Genomic DNA, 26,866 nt, shown 5'->3' with positions numbered 1-26,866 from the left:
CTAAGGGGGTTTTGGAGGACAGAGTAGTAAAGTAAGGTGGTCAGAAAAAGGAAGTAAGAAAAGACAGAGGAAAAGAAATAGGGGGAAGGTAAAGGGGTAAGGGAAAAAGGGAGGAAAGATGGAGGTTAGGCAGGTAAATTACCTGTTTCTACCCCCCCCCCCCCCTCCCAGGGACCGAGTGAGTATGGTAGCAGTTCAAAGAATTAGTGCTCTCAGGTCAGATTAATGCCGCGTACACACGACCAGACTTTTCAACATCAAAAGTCTGACGGAATGATTCCGGCAGACTATTCGATCGTGTGTGGGCTGCAGCGGACTTTTGAATTGCAAAAGTCTGACAGACTTTAGAAATGGAACATGTTTCAAATTTTTCCACCAGAACTCCGCCGGACCCAGTTCCTACCGAGAAATCTGCTCGTGTGTGTGCTAGTCCGACGGACAAAAACCGATGCGAAGGCAGCTATTGGCTACTGGCTATGAACTTCCTTATTCTAGTCTGGTCGTACGTCATCACATTCGAATCCGTCGGACTTTGGTGTGATTGTGTGTGGCCAAGTCCGTTCATTCGGAAAGTCCGTCAGAAGTCTGTCAGAACTCCGTCAGAACTCCGTCGAAAGTCTGTCGGACCTAAGTCTGGTCGTGTGTACGCGGCATAAGAAGTTGAGAAGGAAGAGGACCAGAATTTCAGGAATTTCCCATATGTATAAGATGAGATAGCCGATAATGTCTAATTTATCATAGTTTAGTTTAGTCAGAAAAGTACTTCAGAGAAGTTTATTGTATGGGATTTCCATGAATGGACAATTGTCTTTTTGGTGGCATTAAAAATAAAAGTGATCAATCTTGCTACTGAGTTTGGAACATCTGCAGGAGGTTTATTGCGGCTATCTATTTTCACGATGGAGATGCATTTAGTGCTCTCTTTATAATAGTTTTTAGTTATTTTTGTTTTAATTTTCTCATCTTACATTTACAAACTTGATACGTTTTTTATATACATTAACTACTTTCTGACCGCAGGCCGTCAAATGATGGCCAGGCGGCGCACCTATTGTGGCGGGAGGCCGTCATATGACGGCCTCCAGTTTAAACAGGGAATGCGTGCGATCGTGCGCGCGCATCCCTGTTTCTTCGGTGGCGGCATGTCACGGAGACACTGCTCGCCACCGAAGGGGGTGAACAGCCATTGGTTATGGCTGTTTACCACGTGATCACGGCCGATCACAGATGGTCACACCCCCACTGTGCACGGCGCATGCGTGCGATCGCGAGCACGCTGCGCGTGCAGGTCAGTGGCGGCGTGTTCCTAGGGAACACTGCTCGTCACCGGTGCTGGTAAACAGCCATTGGCCGGCTGTTTACCCACGTGATCAGCTGTGATCCTTTTACAGCCAATCACTAAAATGTAAACAAACCGCGGTAAGGAGATGTTACCGGGTTCTCCTCCTCACACACCGATCGTGTGTGAGGAGGAGATTGCGGTAACATCTCGTTACCGCCTACAGTGTACACCAATCACACTGATTGCCCCCCCCCAATAAAGAGGACCTGTTACCACCCCTCATAGCACCTGTCACTCACAGTCCATCAGAGTACCTGTCACAGTCCATCAGAGTACTTGAGTACCTGTCACAGTCCATCAGAGTATTTGAGTACCTGTCACAGTCCATCAGAGTACCAGAGTACCTGTCACAGTCCATCAGAGTACTTGAGTACCTGTCACAGTCCATCAGAGTATTTGAGTACCTGTCACAATCCATCAGAGTACCAGAGTACCTGTCACAGTCCATCAGAAGACCCGAGTACCTGTCACAGTCCATCAGAAGACCCGAGTACCTGTCACGGCCCATCAGAGTACCCGAGTATCTGTCACGGCCCATCAGAGTACCCGAGTACCTGTCACGGCCCATCAGCGTACCCGAGTACCTGTCACGGCCCATCAGAGTACCCGAGTACCTGTTTGCAGCCCATGCCTCATAGAATATACGTGTTTTCTTTCCAAAATGGGGTCATTTTGTGGGTAATTTCACTGTCCTGGTGGTCCAGCACCTTCAAAAGTGTTATAGGTAGGAATGAAATGAGATGTGTCATTTATGCTCCTAGAACGCCTGAACGTACTACTTCAATGTTCGGCCTCTGTATGTGACCAGGCTGTGTAAAAGTCCTACACATGTGGTATCGCCATACTTGGGAGGAGTAGCAAAATGTGTTTTGGGGTGTAATTTTTTCTATATACATGCTGTGTGTTAGAAATATCTTATAAATTGACAACTTTGTGTAAAAAAATGCTTTTTCATTTTTTTACACATATTCCAAAAACTTTTTTCGTTTCGTCAGAGTGACGTCTTCTGGACCGGTCCAGAAGACGCCACTCTGACGAAACGCGTAGGTCGTGGCCACGTGCGTGCACCTTTCCCATGCGAATTGTTTAATGAGCAAATGTGAGTAACTCTCTTTTTATAACGAAATAAAAAGCGGTTTTAAAACGTAATTGCACCATGGATATGTTTCTCTGTCCTCCATGCATATAACAAACGAAGTACATATGAAGTGAAGAGTGAACATTCCCCCAGCGCACCAGCAGCAGCATTCAGTTAGCAGCACAGTGGCTTATACTGTGAAAGCCTGTCCAACCCCACAGGGGTATTTGATCTGGTGAGAGCAATCATATTACCACAATACTGAGTGGCGCACCGGGGAAGAGTGTTTTCTCTCTACATTGATGATTGGCACCTTTTTTGCACTAGTCACTTTATTCTACTACCACCACCTGAAATATTACAGCATGCGACTTTCCAGCAATTTCAGAATGCGATTTTGAAAAGTTCTTATGTATAAAGACGTTCTTTGGGACTAAACATTCTGCACGATATTTGCATGTTTACTGAGATTAATTAATTTGCACATTTTTTGACTCTTTTGGAGGTTATTTATGAATTTTTATGAATTTGTTATTATCAGTATAAGCATAGTATATGTATGGTCCACCGTAGTACTAGCACATATATGCACACATTTGATATATTAACCGGTTCCCGACCAGCGCACGACGATGTACGTCGACAGAATGGCACGGGCAGGCATATTGGCGTACAGGTACGTCCAACCTTCAATGCCGCCCTGCCATCGGGAGCGCGCCGCCGGCGGCGCGCTCCCGCGCTCCCGGCTGAATGGAGGAAATGCCATGTAAACAGCATTTCTCCATTCTGCCTAGCAACTAGTGACGCTGATCTCTGCTCCATGTGATTGGAGCAGAGATCAGTGTTCACTAAATGAAAGCCCAACCCCCCCACAGTTAGTAACACACCCCTAGAAACACTTAACCCCTACACTGCCACCCACTGGTTAACCCCTTCACTGCCAGTGTCATTTACACAGGAATCACTGCATTTATATAGCAGTGATTACTGTATAAATGACAATGGTCCCAAAAATGTGTCAAAAATGTCCAATGGGTCCCCCACAATGTCGCAGTCACAATAAAAATCGCTGATCGCCGCCATTACTAGTAAAAAAATAAATAATAAAAAATTGTTAATAAAAATGCTATAAAACTATCCCTATTTTGTAAACGCTATAACTTTTGCGCAAACCAATCAATAATCGCTTATTGCGATTTTTTTTTTTTTTTTTTTACCAAAAATATGTAGAAGAATAAGTATCGGCCTAAACTGAGGGAAAAAATTTTTTATATATATTTTTGGGGGATATTTATTATAACAAAAAGTAAAAAATAATGCGTTTTTTTCAAAATTGTCGCTCTATTTTTGTTTATAGCGCAAAAAATAAAAACCGCAGGGGTGATCAAATACCACCAAAAGAAAGCTCTATTTGTGGAAAAAAAAGGACGTCAATTTTGTTTGGGAGCCACCTCGCACGACCGCGCAATTGTCAATTAAAGCGACGCAGTGCCGAATTGCAAAAAGTGGTCTGGTCTTTGACCAGCAAAATGGTCCGGTCTGTAAGTGGTTAAAAGAATTTTGACAGCACCGTTATATAAATTAAATTTACATATATTTTATGCACAGTGTTGCACATGCATTGGGTTTTAGCGCCATAGCCCATTATCTAATTTTTACTATAGTTTGTACACTCTATAACTTTCACAAAGACCAAATAATATACACTGATATGGTTTTTTTTTACCAAAGATATGTAGCAGTATAACTTTTGGCCAAAATGTATGAAGAAAAATTACTAATTAGCAAAAATTTATGACAGAAACAAAGAAAAAGGCATTTTTTCACAAAATTTACATTTTATTTTATTTATAGCACAAAAAATAAAAAAACCACTAGAGATTAAATACCACTAAAAGAAAGCTCTATTTGTGTGGAAAAAAGGACGCACGTTTCATGTGGGTACAGTGTTGCATGACTGAGTAATTGTCATTCAAACTGTGAGAGCGCTGAAAGCTGAAAATTGGTCTGGTCAGGAAGGGGGTGTAAGTGCACTGTATTGAGGTGGTTAATGGATGATTGCAGATCTTTTTTAAATTATCTGTATACAATCCATAGCTAAGTGTTTAGCACTTCTGCCTAGCAGCATTAGGGTTGTTGGTTTGAATGCCAACCCCAACACTAGCTGCAAAGAATATACAGTGGGGACGGAAAGTATTTAAACCCCCTTAAGTTTATCACTCTTTGTTATATTGCAGTCATTTGGCAAAATCATTTAAGTTATTTTTTTTCCTCATTAATGTACACACAGCACCCCATATTGACAGAAAAACACAGAATTGTTGACATTTTTGCAGATTTATTAAAAAAGAAAAACTGAACTATCACATGGTCCTAAGTATTCAGACCCTTTGCTCAGTATTTAGTAGAAGCACCCTTTTGATCTAATACAGCCACGAGTATTTTTGAAAGACGCAACAAGTTTTTCACGCCTGGATTTGGGGATCCTCTGCCATTCCTCCTTGCAGATCCTCTCCAGTTCTGTCAGGTTGCATGGTAAATGTTGGTGAACAGCCATTTTTAGGTCTATCCAGAGATGCTCATTTGGGTTCAAGTTAGGGCTCTGGCTGGCCATTCAGTCACGGAGTTGTTGTGAAGCCACTCCTTCATTATTTTAGCTGTGTGCTTAGGGTCAATGTCTTGTTGTAAAGTAAACCGTTGGCCCAGTCTGAGGTCCTGAGCACTCTGGAGAAGGTTTTGGTCCAGGATATCCCTGTACTTGGCCGCATTCAACTTTCCCTTGATTGCAACCAGTCGTCCTGTCCCTGCAGCTGAAAAACACCCCCACAGCATGGTGCTGCCACCACCATGCTTCACTGTTGGGAATGTATTGGACAGGTGATGAGCAGTGCCTTGTTTTCTCCACACATACCGCTTAGAATTAAGTCCAAAAAGTTCTATCTTGGTCTCATCAGTCCAGAGAGTCTTATATCTCACCACCTTAGAGTCCTTCACGTGTTTTTTTAGCAAACTCCATTTGGGCTTTCACGTGTCTTACACTGAGGAGAGGCTTCCGTTGGGCCACTTTGCCATAAAGCCATGACTGGTGGAGGGTTGCAGTGATGGTTGACTTTCTACAACTTTCTCCCGTCTCCCGACTGCATCTCAGGAGCTCAGCCACATTGATCTTTGGGTTCTTCTTTACCTCTCTCACCAAGGCTCTAGGAAGGGTTCTGGTCGTCCCAAACTTCTTCCATTTAAGCAGTATGGAGGCCACTGTGCTCTTAGGAACCTTAAGTGCAGCAGAATTTTTTTTTGTAACCTTGGCCAGATCTGTGCCTTGCCACAATTCTGTCTCTGAGCTCTTTGGGCAGTTCCTTTGACCTCATGATTATCATTTGCTCTGACATGCACTGTGAGCTGTAAGGTCTTATATAGATAGTTGTGTGGCTTTCCTAATCAAGTCCAATCAGTATAATCAAGCACAGCTGGACTCAAATGAGGGTGTATAACCATCTCAAAGATGATCAGAAGAAATGGACAGCGCCTGAGTTAAAAATATGAGTGTCACAGCAAAGGGTCTGAATACTTAGGACCATGTGATATTTCAGTTTTTCTTTTTTAATAAATCTGCAAAAATGTCAACAATTCTGTGTTTTTCTGTCAATATGGGGTGCTGTGTGTACATTAATGAGGAAAAAAATGAACTTTAATGATTTTAGCAAATGGCTGCAATATAACAAAGAGTGAAAAATTTAAGGGGGTCTGAATACTTTCCGTCTCCACTGTATATGTTCTCCGTGTGCCTCTGGGTACTCTGGTTTCCTCCCAGTGCTCCCACACTCCAAAAACATGTTGGTAGGTTAATTGGTTCCTGTCTAAATTGGCCCTAGTATGTGTATATATGAATATAGTAAAGGTCTATTCTCACAATAAGAAAATTGTACAAAAAATACCACTTTCGAATCGATTGTACGATAATCTGATTGTTAATACACAGCTTTCGTATGAAATTTTCCGAACGGACAAACCTGAAATTTTTTTCGGGACAAACCGCCGGAAAGTCTGCTGGACTTTCCGAACGAGCGGACCTGCCCACACACAACCATACTTTTGGCGGGAGTCTGCTGGACTTTTGAAAATGAACGGACTTGCTTACACACGGAGGAAAAGTCCATTAATTTTGAACGCGGCTCCAGGTAGCCGGGACTAGCGAAGGAAGTCAATGTCACCGCCTTCAGCAGCGAGATTGGCACGTCGCTGGCCCCGTCACCTGGTATGGACTTAAAGGGGAAGCCCTATGCCGAAAAAACTGTGTGGGGGTCCCCCCCCAGGTCCATATCAGACCCTTATCCAAGCACGCAGCACGGGCGGTCAGGAAAGGGGGTGAGGACGAGTGAGCGCTCCCCCCTCCTGAGTTGTACCAGGCCGCGTGCCCTCAACATGGGGGGGTGCTTTGTGGCCCCACACACCAAAGCACCTTGTCCCCATGTTGATGATGACAAGGGCCTCTTCCCGACAACCCTGGTCTTTAGTTTTTGGGGGCTGTGGGCGGGGGGCTTAATAGAATCCAGGAGCCCCCTTTAATAAGGGGGCCCCCAGATACTGGCCCCCCACCCTATGTGAATGAGTATGGGGTACAAACACAACACACAAGGGTTTAAAATAATTTATTGCACAGCTCCGGGGGTCTTCTTTCATCTTGGGGGGTCTTCTCGCCGGACTCCTCCGATATCTTCTGCTAGCTCTTTTACTAGCGGAGGAGCCCAGGTTTCTTCTTCATCGCCGCCCGGGGGTCTTGTCCCCCTCTTCGGTTCTTCTTGCTGGGCTTCCGCTTTTTTCCTTTAGCTCTTTTACTAGCAGTGGCCCGGTCTTCTGTCGCTGCCGTCGCCTCTTCTTCCGACTTCGGGGGTCTTGTCCCCCTCTTCGGTTCTTCTTGCCGGGCCTCCGCTCCTTCTTCCAGCTCTTTTACTGGTGGTGGCCCAGTCTTCTGTTGCCACCTTCTCTTCTCTTCTCTGTGTGGGCTCCGGCGGACTTTTTTTCCCCAAAAGTCCGACGGACTTAGTAGTTTTGACTCAAAAATTGTCTGCCGGACTCGGCCATGTGTGTGCTAGTCCGCTGGACCTTTGAAATGAATGGACTTTCCCACAATGAAGAAAAGTCAGTTTATTTTGAACGCGGCTTCAGGTAGCCGGGACTAGCGAAGGAAGATTGTCCGCCGGATAATCTGATTGTGTGTAGGCGGCATAAGTGTAACTTCCGCCTGTGCAGGGATGTGGCATGTTCTGGCGTCCGCCTATGCAGGGATGTGGGATATTCCGGGCACTTCTGCGGCACTTCTGGTCACGCAGTACGTGAAGTACTGCAGTGTGGAATGTGGCAAGATAGAGGTATCCAGGACCAGCGTGGAGCACTAGTAGTTGGCATTGAGGCCGTTTGTAAGTAGGAGTCATTCGTAAGTCAGGTGTTCGTAAGTCGGGGACTTCCTGTACCATTTTAAATGTTATTTTTTAAGTTCTGATCATAAAAATGAACTAATTGTTCTCTGTAAGTTATTGTTTTTTTCCCTTTGATTTCAGATGCTTTTCCATAAGGCCTGGCTTGTGCTTGCTTCCATCCTCTGGATATTCTGCACACCCTTTGCATGCCAGGACAAATTACATCAGAATGTCACTTCAAGCAAACAAGAGCCCCCTAAACAAGGACTTTTGAATAATGTCACCTTTCTGGAGGAGGCCGAGAAGGAACAAGGGTACTACCTTCAGCAGCTCTTTCACTTGTATGGTGAAAATAACACATTGACTTACCAGGGGCTCACACATTTACTGAGAAATCTTGGGCTTGGAAAAGTACAGGTGAATGAATCAATGTAAAATATAACATAGGAAAAATTAATATTTATGTCAGGGCAAAAATAAATATAACACAGGTAAATTAAAATAAATGGCTTGTTTTATTTTAACTTGAAGTTACTTTTTTGTAAGAATGTTTGAACTAAATTCTACTGGTGTATAGCCAGTTTACATTAACAACATTAGGTCAAACTGTTTAAAAGAGTGGTCCGAGGCTGCATCTGGTTCTCAGAGCTCTGTGAGTAGAGAGCTGGTGACTGTTAGTTTATTTATTTTTATATTTAGTAATATTGTTTAATAGTAATTATCAGCAATATCTATTTATCTATCTATCGTTGTATGGGGGGACATCACACAAAAAGCCTTGGGTCACTATGTTCTTGTGATACTTACTTTATTTATTATGATAAAATTACATTTTTTTTTTTACATATTTATCATTCAATTTTATAAAGACCCTTTTACATAAACCAGATAACAGAAATTTGTAATTAATGCTATGGTGATCCTACAGTTCCTTAAAGGCCAAGTTCACTTTTTTTTCTAAAATCCAACTCCCCTATGTACCAAAATACCATTAATGTACCTCGGTTGCAGGCAACTAAAAGCTTTCTTTCTTTTTTTTTTTTTTTATTTTTTTTTTTTTAGAACAAGGCCTTACCTTAGCCCCTGCTATGTTCATAGAAAACTTCTTGGCCCCAGAGAGTTTAGCATGTTGCCCAGGCCCATCTGGAGAGACGGTGGGGATGCCATGCAAACATAGCAGCTGTGATAGCTTACATTGATAAGCCAGACAATTGCATATGTGGAGGGATGCCAGGGATGCCATGCAAACCTGGTTTAATGGGTGCAGGGTGTGTGTGCTAATGAGGTCAGCTGGTAAACTGCTTCCTGTGTCTTACTGGCTCTCCCATCCCAAATCTACATACCAGGAAGACATGAAGTTATGAACACAGCAGGGGCTTAGGTAAGCCCTTGTTCCAAAAATCAAAGAAAGTTTTTATTGTTCTGCAACCGAGGGAACATTGATGGTATATTGGTATTGGGAGCTGGGTTTTAGGAAAAAAACTTGAACTTAGCCCTTAAAGTGGTTGTAAAGCACTTCATAGATTCCTCTCTGTTGCGTGATGTTATGTGCCCTTGCTTATGTTCTATATGCAAAATATGTATCTGTATACCTTCATTTCAGTGCGCCACTCGGTGCTCATGTGACTGCCTGCTGCTCTCCTCTCCCAATCTGAGAAGTACAGCGGGAGGGGCTAAGAATCCCTCGCTGATGTCAGCCAGGAGGAGAGCTCTTAAACAGGGTATACAGATACATATTTTTTATGTAGAACATACGCTGGGGCACATAACATTATGCAACAGAGGGGTAACTATAAAGTACACAAAATTATTTTAGCAGCAGGAGGAGAGGGACGTGCACAGACACTAGCTGACAGGCAGGGAGGGGGAGAGGGAAGAGACAGCAGCATGACAGAGGTCCATAAACTGACCACAGTAATCAGGGCTCAGCAGCTATTAAAAAAAAAAAGTGGTCAGTTTACAAAAGGGGATGGCACCACCTTGCAGCATCAGCCAGGTATTTTAGATTTTACAGTGGGCCAAATTACACAGCACAAGCACTGTACTGTTATTCATGCTTTAAAGGAACAGGATACATTTTCTTTTTTTTAGGGTTACAACCACTTTAAGGCAACCACTTTTGCCAAATCCAAAAATGCAGGATGCACTTCGCCAAAAACTGAAACTGAAAATGACAGTTTTTAAAAAATTATTTATATTTTTATATAGAATTGTATTATATTCGATTTTTTAATTAATATCACCAATTTAAATTAATATGGATTTATTGTTGGCCATTATTGGCACTTTTTAGTGCAATAAAGGTCAAGAAAAATGCAGTGTGCAGTCTTTAACCAACTTTAAGTAGCCTTACGGCTTCACACTGTGAACCCTACTGTGCATGCGCGAGGCTCCGCTCCCATTGGCCCAGTGACAGGGGAAGGAGGATGGAGCCAACTGTGACATCAATAGCCATGGCCGTGGCTCTCATTAGTGGGAACAGGATACCTGTCAATGACAGGTATCCTGTCCCCCCTCCCCCCTTCCGGTGCCAAATGTGGCACTGGAGGGGGGAGGAGACAAATGAGTGGAAGTTCCACTTTTGGGTGGAACTCTGTTTTAAGCAGGCCATACATGAATCAGAATTCGGCCAGTTCAGCAGGGACCAGCCAAATTGCAATCCATGTATGGGCATGAAGGTTGTAAGAAGTCAATCTACCCATTGACTTCTGTACAAATGCCTTGTTGGATTTTCCCTGCAGGCTATAGTCTGTAATGCTGATCTGTGTTTTCTGATGGTGGGGATGTCCCCCCGATATCAGAACACATAAGTCTTTTTTTTTTTTTTTTTTTCGTTCAAGTCCTTGGTTGAACAAAAAAAAAATAGACTCATCTATGGCCAGCCTTAGTAAATTAACACTAATGTCTAGGCTTCTCTGCACAAAGCAAATTCAAGATGATGGTATACATGTGGTTAGAATGGTGATTCACTTGAACTAAATTGCATGGCATTTTCATTGACTGAAAAGCTTTACTACAAGCGCATTGTTAAAAAAATCAGTTGCTGGGTTTACTATTTCCCTGCAGGTTGTACAGATCCAGCATACTGAGCTGGGACATGATCACGTCTCACACCTGGATATTCTTGATGTCCAGGAAAATCGACATAAACATGTCCACTCCAGCCTCGAACATTCACTAGTCTCTTCCACTGCCGGGGTAAAGGAGAGAGTAGAGGATGATAACAACAACAGGTGAACATTTACATTTCTTTTATTTTGAACCTTTCCTGCATTGTTACAGATATATATTCTTATATACTGACTTTCTAACTGACGGGTTTGTGGAAAGATCATTGCTCACAGAGTTAATAGAGCAGGGACGTAATGTATGTGGGTATGCATATATGATATAGACAGTGATGTAAGTAACTGAGTTAAAATAAGTGGAGTCACGTAACACAGTTACTTTAGAGGGTAACAAGTAATCTAACTGATTACTCTTCCCCTCATGGTAACTCAGTTCCCATTACTTGGGCAGAGTTACCGCAATTACATCTACCGCCCAGGAGGCCCCGCCGTGGCCACGCTGCCTGGCCATTCGTTCCGCCGTGGGGAGGAGGCTTTCGCCCGCTGAGCTGAGAAGAGGCTGAGACTCAGAGAGACTGTCTGGACCACTCCATCCCGCCCGCCTCCCTACATTCTCTCTTTCTGGATAGGCAGGGCAGGTTGGGGTGGTCCTGACAGTCTCTCTGAGTCTCAGCCTCTTCTCAGCTCAGCGGGCGAATGCCCCCCTCCCCACGGTGGAACAAAAACACACTGAAAAATAAAGTCAGCTGACACCAATCAAGTGAAGCGGAGGGTCTATCTCTCTCCCCATGAGGAAAGGCATCCCTGGAGGCATTCAAGTAAGTGACTGATGATTCGAATTGCAGTGCAATTGATCCATGCCAAGTTCTCTACCACCTCTGCTTCTTACTGATCCCATCCCTACCCACCCACCATCACTTCTACAACAGAGGTGATGGGGGGGGATAGGGTAGGGATGAGATCAGTGGTGGTGGGGGATGGGATCAGTAGGAGGCAGAGGTGGTGGTGGTGGGAAAGGATGGCACCACCACCACTGCCACCCCCCAAGTACCACACTGCTTGCCATGCCCCCAGTACCCCACTGCTGCCATCCCCCAAAGTACCACCGCTGCCACCCCCCAAGTACACCACTGCCACCTCCCCAAGTACCACTGCTGCCACCCCCCCCCCAAGTACACCACTGCAACCTCCCCAAGTACACCACTGCAACCTCCCCAAGTACACCACTGCAACCTCCCCAAGTACCACCGCTGCCACCCCCCCAAGTACACCACCACTGCCACCCCCTCAAGTACCACCGCTGTCACCCCTTCAAGTACCACCACTGCCACCCCCTCAAGTACCACCACTGCCACCCCCTCAAGTACCACCGCTGCCACCCCCCTCAACATTTGGGTTCAAATAAATACCAAAATGTTCTAAAATACTGTATATAGTGTTTTTATTCTTCAATCAGTTAAAATAAACATCTTTGATATTAAAGATGTTATAGAACGTAATTGCATTATAGAATATTTAAAAAAAGTCACAGTTACTTTGCTGTATATCCCTGTATGTTGTGGTCCACCACCTGTGGAAGGGTATTCCACATCCACAGGCAGTTTAAGGTTAAATCTTATTTCTTCAAATTTTAATGAGTGGCCACGTGTCTTATTAAACTCCCTTCCGTGGAAAAGTTGTATCCCTATTGTGAGGTCACCAGTACGGTATTTGTAAATTGAAATCATATCCCCTCTCAAGCATCTCTTCTCTAGAGAGAATAAGTTCCGTGCTCGCAACCTTTCCTCATAACTAATATCCTCCAGACCGTTTATTAGCTTTGTTGCCCTTCTCTGTATTCACTCCATTTCCAGTACATCCTTCCTGAGGACTAGTGCCCAGAACTGGACAGCATACTCTAGGTATGGCTGGACCAGAGTCTTGTAGAGTGGGAGAATTACTGCTTTATTTCTTGAGTTAATCCCCTTTTTAATGCATGGCAATATTCTGTCATTTACTAGGACCCCCAGGTCCTTTTCCATCCTAGATTCCCCCAGAAGTTCTCATCCCGGTAAAACTCTTAGGGAATCTAGGATATGAAAGATAATGTTACACCGAGTAAACTGATACCCAACATGACATGCTTCAAAATGGCCCCCGCTCGTGGAATGGCGACAAACTTTTAGCCCTTTTACACACGGTCGGAGATTCCGACAACCAAATCCGTCGGATTTTATCCGTCGGATTTTGTCCGTCGGATTTTGTCCGAAACTGTTGTATACACACGGTCGGACAAAGTTGTTGGAAAATCCGACGTGATGACGTTATTTTGTTACGACGGGACTACGTTCACGCTAGTAGCCAATAGCTTTGGTATAGGAATTTGATCTGAGCATGCGTGGCACTTTGTCTGATCGGAATTCTCTACACATGATCGGAGTATGTCCGATCTGAGCATTTTGTCGGAAAATTTTACCGACATGTTGGAAAACTTGGTCCGTCGGATATTCCGATGGAAACAGTCCGATGTAGACCACACACAGTCGGAATATCCGTCAAAACGGTCCGATCAGACACATTCCGTCAGAATCTCCGACCGTGTGTACAAGGGCTTACTCTTAAAAATCTCCATAGGCGATGTTTAAACATTTCTACAGATTACCAGTTTTGAGATACAGAGGAGGGCTAGAATTAATGCTCTCATTCTAACGATCACGGCGATACCTCAAATGTGTGGTTTGAACACCATTTTCATATCCGGGCACTACTCACGTATGCGTTTGCTTCTGCACGCAAACTCATCAGGACGGGGCGCTTAAAAAAAAAACATTTTTTTTTCATTATTTATTTTACTTTAGAATTTTTTATTTTGACACTGTCTTTTAAAAAGAAAAAAAAAAACTGGGTGACTTTTATTCCTATTACAAGGAATGTACACATCCCTTGTAATAGAAAAAAGCATGACAGGTCCTCTTAAATATGAGATCTGGGGTCAAAAAGACCTCAGATCTCATATTTACACTAAAATGCAAAATAAATAAAAGAATAAAAAAAATCACAAAAATGATCCTTTAAGAGCTATGGGCGGAAGTGACGTCTGATGTCGCTTCCGCTCTCCCATGCTATGGAGCCGAGCGGGGGCCATCTTCCCCTCAGTCGGCAGCCAGGCATCCATGGGAATGGATGCGATTGTTTCCGCCGCTACCGCCGGTCTGTTAAGCAGCGGAGATAACCGGAGAGCAGCGGGAGGGGAGTGGGCACCTCTCCCGCCGCCGATATAAGTGATCTTTCGGCGAATCTGCCGTGGAGATCACTTTTATCCTAAAGCGAAAAGCACGGCGTTCCCGAAAATACCAGGGTTATGGCAGCTAGCTGCTGCCATAACTCCAGTATTTAGCATCAAAGTACCGATGTACGGGTATATCGTTTTGCGTGAAGTGGTAAAGTGATCCATGCACATCCACTATTTAATGGCCCTGTAATCTTTTTTCAAGAAAATGTTCCTTACTATTTTTTTTTCTGCCTCTTTATAATCTCCTCTGTGGGCTCCTGAACCTCTCCTTTTCCCCCTCACTTGATATAAACAGTGAACATTAGTTGCGATCCTGGTCTATGCATCCTGCAAATCTCATAGTTCATAGTCCAGCTCAGGAGTGTGCAAGAGAGCATGGCTACATTCCTCATACAGTGGGACCCAGGCATGTACTGGCCATCAGGACTACCGGGAGTTTCCCGGTGGGCCGATGGCTCAGTGGGCCGGTTTCAGTGACAGCCTGCCAAATTAATGACTGCGCTGCTCTTGCAGCCATTTGAGCACTGCTGTACTTCCGAGCGCAGCGCAGCGCGGCGCACTTCGGCACTTTCCGCCCCCACTCGGTGCTTTCAGAACACTGGCACTGCACAGATCTTCAGCCACCTCCGGCCCACAGTCGTCCTTTTCCGTCACCGCTCGGCTTCCCCCGCCCCTCTCCTCTCCAACAGCTATTCAGCTTCAGCTAAGAAAACTCGGCTATCTCCGGCGGCCCCCGCGGTAACGGACGCTGTGAGTTTAAATGAGCCGGGGGCCGCCGTGTGATGTCCTGAGAGCAGCTGACAGGCAGAGAAGTCCCCGGCAGACGAGGGAGGCTGGAGGATGGTGGTGCTGCTGGAACCCGTCCAGGTAACTGGCCGGCCCAGCACAGCCATTGAATACTATATATAGCACATGGCTGTGTGTGTGTATGTATATATATATATATATATATATATATATATATATATATATATACTGTATAGCTGTATATAGAATATGGCTGTATATATATATTTACTGTATATAGCTGTGTGTGTGTATATATATATATATATATATATATATATATATATATTTATTGTGTGTGTGTGTGTGTGTGTGTGTGTGTGTGTGTGTGTGTGTGTGTGTGTGTGTGTGTGTGTGTGTGTGTGTGTGTGTATATATATATATATATATATATATATATATATATATATATATATATATATATATATACACACACTGCAGATAGATAGATAGATATATCTGTATATAGCATATAGCTGTATATAGAATATGGCTGTGTATATATATATATATATAGCAAAGGATCTGGCGCTAAATAAAATAACATAAAAAATCAATTTGGTGAAAATAATGATTAAAATAATATGCAAAATCCAACATACGGTAGCAAAAAGTTCACCAAAACTGTCAATATTAAAATGTGCATAAAAATATTTTTTTTGCATTCTTTTTGCGCTTTAATACCAAGGACATAGTATGGATATAATGGTTTTAATTATAAAACCATTATATCCAATGGTTATAATGGTTTTATAATGAATGGTTTATATATGAATTTTTTGCTGAAAATTTTTTTATGCACATTTCAATATTAATTGACACTTTTGATGTACTTTTAGCTATGTTGGATTTTGCATATTATTTGAATCATTATTTGCACCAAATGGATTTTTGATGTTATTCTCATTCTTCACATCCTTTGCTATATATTCAATTTATCTGTGGGTTTGTGTTAACCTGTTTGATGTTGGCAGCTTCTCGCTACTGCGGTTGATCAAAAATAGGTGTGTGCATTAGTTTTTTATTTTAAAATATATAATGCAGAGCCAGGCTTTGGGCAGGTGACAGGGGGATGCCAGGGGGTAGAGGGGGGCTGGAAAATAAAAGATCACCATGGGACCCATGGAATGAAGAGGCTTTTGTGGGAAGAAGGGGTCCTAAGGAATGAAGACTTGAGATGTAGAGGCCCTATCAGAAGGACCCTATGGAATGAAGGGGGGCCCCCAATGGGAAGAAGGACCCTATGGAATGTAGGGGTTGTATGGTATGTAGGGGGCCTAGAAGAAGGACCCTATAGAATGAAGGGGGCCCAATGGGAAAAATTGGTGTTATGGTTTCTGCATCAGTCTTGATGACATCAGAAGACCTTGGAGCATGGGGGGAGAAGACTCTGAGGACCAGTCTAACAGGATGGAGGATCAAGTAAGCAAATCTTCCTTTTTTATGCTGCCTGGACCTAAACAAGCCCTTATAGTGTGGGCACGATTTTATTGTCACGTGACAAACTTACCTTTGAAGCAAAGCCCTCCAGTAGTGCGCTGTCACTGCTGCCGGGGGTTCCCCCTTCACCTGGTCTTGCTTCTGGGTTTGCATACTCCTGCTATGTGGTTAGCTGGGCCGTGATGACGTCACTCTCGTGCAAGTGTGCAGCATACTGTTTTTGTGCGTGTTTTCAAAATTGGAGTGGGCCGGTCTGGATGAAGTCCAGGGCCAAATTTTTGTCCCAGTCCAGCCCTGGTGGGACCATGGAGAATGAACATAGCCACTGTCTAACAGGAAGTGAAATCACAGCAGAAAACAAAAGTTTGGAGAAATCTGAGAGTAATAAATTCATTGTCACTCTAACCACTTGCCTGCTGGGCACTTTAACCCCCCTGCCCAGGCCAATTTTCAGCTCTCTGCGCTGTCGTACTTGATTGACAATTGCACAGTCATGCTACACTGAACCCAAAGACAATTTTTATAATTTTTTTCACACAAATAAAGCTTTCTCCTAGTGATATTTAATCACCACTGGGTTTTTTATTTTCTGCAAAATAAAGAAAGAAAGACTGAAAATTTAGAAAAAAACAACAACAACTTTTTGTTATAAAATTTTGTAATTTTTCTCCTTCACTGGTGTGTACTGATGAGGCTGCATTGATGAGACAGCACTGAGGGGCACTGATAGGTTGCATTGATGGACACTGATGAGGCAGGATTGATGGGCACTGATAGGCATCACTGATGGGCACTGGTAGGCAGCACTAATGGCCACTGATAGGTGACACTGATGAAGAGGTACTGATGGGCAGCACCTGACGGGCCCTGATTGTGACTGGAAGCACTGATGAACACTGATTGACAGCACTGGTGGCCACTGATTGGCAGCACTGGTGGCCACTGTTAGGGCTGCACTGATGATCAGGGCATTGTTGGGGCTGCACTGATAATCAGTGCCCTGATTATCAGTGTAGATGTCCCTTTCACACAAGCCGGTTACCTGCTCTCCTCTTATCATGCTGTTAGCATGAGGAAATGCTTGTGTTTACATCTGGAATCAGCTGTGATTGGACCCAGCTGATCACTTGGCAAAGGGCCGCTGTGATTAGCCCAGTCACAGAGCATAACACAGACAGGATGACATCATATGACGCCCTCCCAGAACTGGCTGATTTCACTGTAGCTGTCATTCGGCTATAGCACGTTTGGGAAGTGGTTAAATAGATGACACATTGCCTAGAAAAATTGTAACCTTTATATACACAGCATAGCCTTTAATACATTTCATGGCATAAGGCTAGTTTCACACCTTTTAGGTGTGGTGCATTGCGTTAATGGATGTCTCATTAAGGCAGCCCATTCAACTGAATGGGCTGGCAATGCACCAAAACAATTGACGTGCACCATTTTTGGCTGCGTGGTGCACTGCAACACATGTACATTGATGTTGCCTCAGTTCTCTGGGGTGTCCCTCTAAACAGAATGGCACCAGGATGTACTAATGCATGTAATGTGTGTTTTCTAAACTCCTTCATGCATTGGGGTGCCATTCAAAAAGAATGTGCTAAAGAAGGGCTGTAGATAAAAAAAATTCCTGGCAGGGGGGTGGGGGTTCAGGTCTTTCAAACTTAAAGGCATCATTTACACTTTTATTTGGAGAAGGTACGGTAAAAACATGTGACAGCAGAGTGGGGCCATGAGACTTTGGAATGCAGCGCAGCAAAAATTATCCCAAATTATCCCCATTCAACTGAATAGAACACAATGCATGTGGTTGTGGTGCGGTAGTGTACTCATTAGTACAGCAAGCTTCCTAGTTGAACTAAAAGAAAATTACCATGTGCACCAGGCTTTAGATCTCATTCATATGTTCTAAATGGCCTTGGAATGGCAAATATACCATGAATACCTACAGCCAGGATCCCAGATGTTCCAATTTTTGTCAGCTGCTCAGCCTATTCACCTAAGTAATGAGCTGAAATGAGCCACTGTTGTTAACATGTAGTTACACATCCAGTGGTCTCCATGTTTAAGATTTGGGGGACAAAGCAAAACACATTGGGGTGTGGCCTGGTGGAAACCCAGGCTGAGATCTCTCCCATCCCTACTACATTACCATAGGACTCCGTGCATGTGTAGCACCAAGGATTTTTTTTCTCTCTTCCCTTCAGCCACCACTCCTGCTGCACATTCGGTATCATCTACATTACTCCCCACATCGATTAAGCCTGAGAAACACATTAAAAAACCGTGGGTCACAGTGGTTACCTTCTGTTCGGGACAAATTTCTGACCCTGGATGCAGAGAGATTTTATCCAAGGGCAAAAATGTATCCCTACCTGCAGGTAACCACTGGATGTGCAGATACAGGTGGATACATGTTTACAGTAGCAGACAGCCTTGGCTGTTTTCAGCCCATCACTCAGGTTTACAGGCTGAGCAGAGGCTGGAACATCTGAGATTCCAGGTGCAGGTATTTGCAGTATACTTACTGCACCATGGTCATGCAGGATATATGAATGAGACCCAAAACTGGATTTTAGCTAACCCATTTTTGATCCATTGTGACCCATTTTTAGCCGACAGCCAGCTATAGCCCGCTGTCAGCTGACATTGCTCAGTAGGTCCAGGCTGTGGAAAGATCCTAACTTTAAAGTCAGGATTCACCCAGATGCCTGGATCAGCAGCTCGCTCAGCCTCTCAGTGATCCGCAGAGACCCTGAGTCAGCCGCTCCTGCCCCCTCCACAGCCTGGCATTCCAGTGAGTGTGGGGGAAGGGGGACAGAACCAGGGACTGACAGTTGCCACTCTTTGCTCACTGAAGGTTGAGAACTGATTAATCAGTGGTCGTTTATCGCATTGTTGTTGGGCTTAGAAGCAGCTGGGGAAAGATGCAACATTGGATTGATGCTCCAGCCACCTAGGTAAGTATAATAATAAAAAAAGAAACATCTTTTAAAGGAAAAAAAATATCTCCCTCTTCCTCCTAAGAACCCTCTCTCCCCAAGCAAAGATTCCCACTGTAAAATATCTCCCTCCCTCAAATATGCCCCCAAAAATTAAACCCCCCCCCTGTCTCTAAACCGACCCACCAAAAGCAAAAATATCTCCCTCAGTCAATACCCTCTGCCCCAGCAAATTCCTGCCACTAACCACCCCCTGTAAACCTCTCTACAAGAACCCCCCCCCCCTTCTTCAAAAGCAAACTGGAATTCTTACTTCCTCCTTCCTAAAACAGAAAATTTATGCCACCCCACTTACCAGACCTCAGATTCAGCACGGCACAGAAGTAGGAAAACTTCTGTACCCCCAGTCTCCCTTTGGCTGTGTCATATGATACCTTGAGGAGTCTAGGAGTTCCCTCAACTGTACGCTGTCAATTGCCGGCATCTGGGACTCTGAAGCAATGTCATGCTTTTCAGGGGGACTCCTTATTAAACTGAGGGGATGGGGCACAATAGAAGGGGGCTGGCTGCTGCACTCCGAAACTCTAAATTACTTTTACTGACGCTGAGGCTAAACAGCAGGGACACCATTTGGGTATTTTGCCAGGGTGCTCGTGGGGGGGGGGGGTTTGAACACCCCTAACCCCTCCCCTTATCTATGCCCCTGTGCTAAAGTGATTTGCATTAATGCCAGCATCACCTCAATGCACCGCAGCTGAAATGTGAGCACAGCCTAATTAGCAGCCAAGGAGTCTGCACACATTTGACTGGTGAGGCACAGATTATTGCTAGCCCTTTTATTATTATAATAATTATAGGTATCTAGTCCACGTTTTTATACGGTTTCTATTTTGGACTGCATTTGACTGTTATGACTAATGTATACATTTTCACTTTTTCTCTGTGGGAGGACAGAGTGAACACCGGCTCAGATAAAACACATAATACGAAAAATACTGCAAAACCTGAGATAGATCACAGCAAACCCACAGTGGCAGATGGCAAAATAAAGCATGTAAATCCACAGCACCGAGAGTGGTCACACAGCGACATACTGCACCAACTGCTAGAGCTTCATGAGTTCGAGAACACCCACCAGCACGAAGATGTAAGTTACATCCAGCTATTCTGCTAGCTTTATCTTCAACTCCTGGGAAAGTTACATTTTAACCCAACTGATATTAATTTTCTGTTCCTAGGTGGTTAGAATTCCATATGTAGAATTTGTAGCAAAATAAAGACAGAATAGAACTAGTGTCAGACATGGCACTAACCCATTCCATATGGATGCCATTATTTGCTAGAAAGAATGGCAAATAAATAACTTTTTATCATACTAAAGTCTATGCAAACCCCAAACTACGAAGGGTCTTCAAAAAGTTTTCACATTTTTATATTTTTGTTGGAAACGGTGAGGGCGGTAGGAGTAGTAATTGGTCGTGTCTGAGAGTGTCATGTGACTTGTCTGTTTGGAAAGCCGGCTGACCTTGCAGTTTAGAATAAGAGTTGTCACACTGTGGTGAAGATGACTGTGAAAAAAAAAGTATAAAAAAAGAATTGCGCCCCCCCCCCCAATAAAAATAATATGCCAAAAGCTGAGGGGGAAGATCGGAACTTCCCCTTTTGGATTGGGTTCTCCTTTAAGGGCCCTTTCACATTGAACGCAGTTGGATGCATTCTGAACTGCACTCCAACTGCATAGACAGCCCAAAATCAAAGTAATCCTATGGGAATAGTTCACATTATTGCAGTGCAAATGTGTTTGCAGTGCACTTTTCTATAAGTTTTTGGGCTTGGCTTAAATGGGTGTGGTGCGTTTGAAGTGCGTTTGTACATGGTCTCTGCATTTGCAGTGCAGAAAAATGCAGCAGTACAGACTCCCTCCCTCGTATAGACCCCTCCACTAAGTACAGACCCCCCTCCATCAATATAGACCACCCTCCCTCTGTATAGACTTCTCCCTCAGTACAGACCTCCCCCTGTCAGTATAGACCTTCCCCCTCAGTGAAAACCCCCCCACTAAGTACTGACCCCCTCCATCAATATTGACCCCCTTCAGTATAGACCTCCCCCTCAGTACAGACCCCCCTCCATCAGTATAGATCTCCTCCCTCAGTAACGACCCCCCTCCATCAGTACAGACACCCCCTCAGTGCAGACCCCCCTTCACCAGTATAGACACACCCACCTCAGTGCAGACCCCCCAGCAGTACAGACACAACCCCTCAGTGCAGAACCCCCATCAGTACAGACACCCCCCATCAGTACAGACAGACCCCCACAGCAGTACAGACCCCCCTCAATGCAGACCCCCATCAGTACAGACACTCCCCCAGTGCAGGCCCCCAGTAGTACAGACCCCCCCAGTACAGACATTCCTATCAGTCCAGGCAGACCGCCCAGCAGTACAGACACCCCCCTCAGTGCAGACCCCCCATCAGTATAGCCACCCCCCAGTGCAAAACCCCCCATCAGTATAGACCCCCCAGTGCAAACCCCCCTTCAGTATAGACCCCCCCCCGCACATGACATGTCCATCTTCTACATTTAGTAAAGGTTACAGACCTTAGAACAGAGTGGACAGATACACACCGCTGTGTGTGTCCCTTGAGCTCAGGCTCCTCCTCCTCTGTGGATGTAAACAGAGAGGAGGTGGATGCGGCTTTGGTCCGCTCTGCTGAGGGACACAGCCACGAGGCACAGATCATCAGGGCAGCGGGCGCTGTTAGTGGTGCCACTACCCATGGGCGTCACCCAGGTGCGGCCAGCACCCCCAAAACTGACAGGCTGATCTGATTGGAACTCCCATGTGACAGGGGCCTTAAACATATCCAAAGGGCTACAGTACAAACACTAGTGTTGTGTACATATGACCGGACTTTCCAGCAGACTAGGCCCGATGGACTTTCAGTGGAGTTTAAACTGAATTTCCGAATGAACGGACTTGGCCACACATGAACAGACTAAGTCCATTCAAAAGTCCGTTAGTTTTGAACGTGATGACGTAAATGGGACTAAACAAGGAAGTTCAATAGCCAGTAGCCAATAGCTTCCCTTGCGTCGTATTTGGTCCGTCGGACCAGCACACAGACGAACGGTTTTCCAGATTTTAGTCTGTCGGAATTGAGTCCCTCGGATTGATTTGAAACATGTTCTATATCTACCGTAGGTCTTTCTGATTTTTTTTTCCCCCCGAAAAACTATCAGATTAGCCCACACACGATCAGATTGTCCGACGGACTAATCCCTTCGGACCTAGTCTGCCGGAAAGTCCGGTCGTGTGTACGCAGTATAGCAATAAGAATGGTGTAATGTATTACAATGTTTAAAACTGGGCTCCACACATTCGGGCTCCATTACATAGTAGAATAGAAGATATTGTTAGCAAAAGTAATACAAAATCCATAATAGACTAAACAGATTTGAGATCTGACACAAGCAAAAGTTTTGTAACAGAAATCTGTAGTCCTGCCTCTTGTTATAATGATTTATTTACTTGTTTAGACTTTGAACTGCAGTAAAATATTTTATGACTTGGGAGCTTTTGGTTTTTGCTGGTACTTCTTATGTTCATTTCCTTTAATATCCCTGATATAATGCTGTTCTGGTTACCCTTTAATCATGTAAAATGCATTAAAATGGGCCTGTCCAGACAGCTGATTGGCCCAACGTGGGAAGCAGGTCTAGTTCCAAGAATGTCTCTCGCATATTGTACTGCTAATGGAATTGCTGATTTAGCCTTTTTTTTTTTTTTTTATATAGCTGTTGGATTTATTTTTAAAGTTATAGTCCAGGTTAGCTACCTTTACCACAATACTGTAAGTAGTCATACCACTGATTTAAAGAACAGTAATTGGTTATTTAAGAAAATTACATTTGTTTCAATAAATTACGCTAAAAGGGGTCGTTTATTCGATTTCCAACTATGACACTACCTGCCTTGCATGTTCTCCCTGTGTCTGCATGGGTTTCCTCTGGGTACTCCGGTTTCCTCCCACACTCCAAAGACATGCTGGTAGGTTAATTGGATCCTCTCTAAATTGGCTCTAGTATGTGTACTGTATGCATGAATGTGCGTTAGGGTCCTTCAGTTGTAAGCTTCTTGAGGGCATGGAATGATGTGAATGTACAATATATTTGTAAAGTGCTGTGTAAATTGATGGCGCTATATAATACACAAAATAAATAAATAAATAATAAAAAAAAAAGTTTCCCTCCCTTGATGCCTTGTATTAAATTGTGTTTTAAATGATACTGGCTTGGCAAATTTATCACTAGACCACTGGTAGCTTATCTATTTTAATCAGTGTTTTTAAATATCACAAATATTCAAGTTAAATAGTTACATAGTTGGTAAGGTAGAAAAAAAAAACAAGTCCATCAAGTCCAACTTGTGTGTGTGCGCTTTTATATCAATATTACTTTGTATATTATTTCACTGTATGTTGTGGTCGGTTGCTTACATTTTATCAAAAGCCATTTCTCCTCACTGTAGTGCATGGCCATGAGATGATTATCGCTCACCTGGGTGGGGTCAGATTGCTCATTCGATCTCAGAGGTCTTAGAGGGGAATTATAGCCCCCTGTCCGGGTATGCTTCTATGTTTAGTTTCAGCTTAATGTTGGGGGTGGTCTCTATATCGCCCACCCGGGTGCTACCGAAAGGTTTATGTTTTGGAATTCTGTATGTTTTACTGAAGTTGTCCATGCGCCTGTTATTTTTTTTTTTCTCTGGCATTAAATAAAGGAATTACAAAAAAAAAAAAAAGCCATTTCTCCATTTTGAAAAGAGTAGCAAATGTTTTAAAACTTCTCTGGGGATTTTTTTTTGCTATCTGTGTTCTCTATCTTTATTTGTGCTGGTGACCACTGTCATCAAGACAAAAAGTTAGAGAAAATGCAAAATGTAAGTTGCCACTGGAACAAAAATGGAGATAAAATCACCCAGCGGGGATACTTATTCTTTCTTTATGCCTAGTACACACAATGAGATTATCAGATGAATTATTGTCCTTTTTTTTTTGCATGCTAGTCTCATATCGAAAATTAAGAAGTTACAAAACTTACGAAAATTCTTGTACGACAGAAAAAAAATGCAGAAGTGATGTAATGTATTGTATTTTGGGATGAAACCTATACTGATTAAAGGAAAATTGTACAATCTGATATCATACAAGAAAAATTTTCGTGCTTGTCCCATCGGATAATTTCGCATGAATTGTCATGATCGGCTCTCGAAAGCTGTATACTAAAGATCAGATTATCGCACGATCTATTTGAAAGCGGTATTTTTTGTATGATTTTCTGATCATGTATAGGGGGCTTTCAACAGCTATCTAAGAGAATTAATTTGGAGAAATCTTCATTCACTTTTCATTGTGTCTGGAGACACAACTCCCCATTGGACAAAGACAACAACCTTGATCGCTCCCTTTACAGCAGCATTTACACAGAGGGAATGTAGAAGACATGAGTCACCAGAGAGGTACAAAGTTCTTCTATTAAGCCCCTTGCACATGGGGCATCATAATTTCCTTATGTTTAGCCAGGAACTTGCTGACAGAAAGTCCCTGACTAAAAACACTGTGTGAATACCTTGAGTAATGTTGAGTACAAGCGTGTAACAGGGACACGTCTTCTGGATTTTATTTCACCCTGACAGGGTTGCTTTAATCATCCCTTTAGTCAATATTGCAAAGTCACTTAACTCTCTACTGGTAATCCAAAATGCTTCGACTAGTATTACCTAGTTCAGTCACATGATCCAGAATTTTTTTTTTAAATATATATCAAAATATGGTTTATGCGATTCAAACCCAATAATTAATTCAACTACAAATGTTACATTTCTTTCAGTTAGGCTCCGTTCACACAGGGGGCAACGCGAGGCGACACGACTTGCCGTGCCGCGACCTGACAAGGCGCCCCCGTTCTGTACTACGGAACCGTTCTAAGAGGAGCGACTCGAGTCGCTCCGACTTAGAAAAAAGGTTCCTGTACTACTTTTGGGCGACCTCGGGCGACTTGCATTGACTTCTATACAGAAGTCATTTGCAAGTCGCCGCTGAGGTCGCAGCAGGTCGCGGCGAGGCAAGTCGTGTCGCCTTGCATCGCCCCCTGTGTGAACCGAGCCTTACTTATATAGCACCATCAATTTAAGCATTGCTTTACATATATGTACTATACATTCACAGAGGTCCCTAACTCACATTCATACATATACTGTACATATTAGGGCCATTTACCTACCAGCCTGTGTTTGGTGTGTGGGAGCATGACCTTTAGTATTTAAATTACCCCTGAAACAAATTCACAAGCTCAAGAGATTTTACCAGTTTGATCAAACTGACCAAACCAGCCAGCTCCCTCCTTCTTTTATCTTTGGGAAAGTTGGGTTTGGCTTCTGTAATGAGTTACTGAAGATAGGAATTATTAAAAACTTGTACCCTTGGTGGTGGCGCCCTGCGCCTGTTGCATGCTGGGACATGGGTAAGCAGCCTGGCTCTTTTTCCCCTTTTCTATCCATATAATCATATTGTTTAATCGTAATGTTGTATTGTACGTTTCTTATTGTTTTTTGTATTGTTTATGCCTCCCAGCAATTACACTCTCTAATTAAATTGTTAACAAAATTACAGATACTGACGAAGCGGCTATTGTCCACAAAACTAATTGAGAAAGATAACATCTGTGATCAATTGTCCTACTCTGATTCTCTCCCCCTCTGGGGTTAAATTATTTCTCTGGTGATATGTATGAACTATTACCTTGTTTTAATTTGTAATTGTTGATTTTCTCTCATGCATCAATAAAATCTCTTACATATTTTTAGATCTGTTTTATCATTCAAAATTGTATTGCTTTACTGTACCACAATAGTCCAATTGCCCCCATGCTCTGGTGGCAGCCTGGTTGGGTACTAGGCTCCCAATCCTGTCTTTTCCTTTTATCTTTGATAGGGCTGACGAAACCAGCTAACAACCTTCTCATTTTCTCTTTTCCCCTTACTTTTATATGTGTTTTGTTTTATCTGTGTCTTCTTTTACTGTTCATTTCCATGAGCATGTTGTTGGAGGGATATTACGGACAATTTTCTTGCATCTATGCAATCCTTTTTTTTATTTTTTTTTATTAATTCAAACGGTGATCCAACTGTCAAAGATTATGTGCACTGTCTACTCTTGTCATTTTAATGTTAGAAAGTTTAGTAATGACTTCTTAACCACTTGCCGACCGCCGCACGACGATATACGTCGGCAGAATGGCACGGGCAGGCATATGGGCGTATATATAAGTCCCTGCCTGCCCGCGGGTGGGGGGCCCGATCGGGCCCCCCCCGGTGCCTGCGGCGGTCGGCATTCCTTCGAGAGCGATCCGGGATGAGGGGGCGGCCATTCATTCATGGCCACCCCCTCGCGATCGCTCTCGACGAATGGAAATCCCCGGTGACATCACTTCCTCTCCTGTAATGTAAACA

General features: G+C 43.6%; 1 protein-coding gene across 5 annotated transcripts in view; it reads left to right on the top strand.

Moving 5' to 3' along the window:
* Positions 1–26,866, top strand: part of SLC39A5 (solute carrier family 39 member 5) — a 162,241-nt gene that overhangs the window by 40,412 nt on the left and 94,963 nt on the right. For all 5 annotated transcript variants that reach the window (XM_077483387.1, XM_077483386.1, XM_077483384.1 and 2 more), the window contains exons 2-4: positions 7,979–8,254; positions 10,904–11,070; positions 20,305–20,497. In XM_077483387.1, coding sequence (XP_077339513.1) covers positions 7,979–8,254; positions 10,904–11,070; positions 20,305–20,497 — 636 coding nt within the window. The remainder of the gene's footprint in view (positions 1–7,978; positions 8,255–10,903; positions 11,071–20,304; positions 20,498–26,866) is intronic.

The sequence above is a fragment of the Lithobates pipiens genome, unplaced genomic scaffold (assembly GCF_037356315.1).
Source record: "Lithobates pipiens isolate NorthernLeopardFrog02 unplaced genomic scaffold, aLitPip1_a1.2 Scaffold_16, whole genome shotgun sequence".
NCBI classification, from domain to species: Eukaryota; Metazoa; Chordata; class Amphibia; order Anura; family Ranidae; genus Lithobates; species Lithobates pipiens.
The sequence above is the reverse complement of the archived record's forward strand: the minus strand, read 5'-3'. Positions and strand labels throughout refer to the sequence as shown.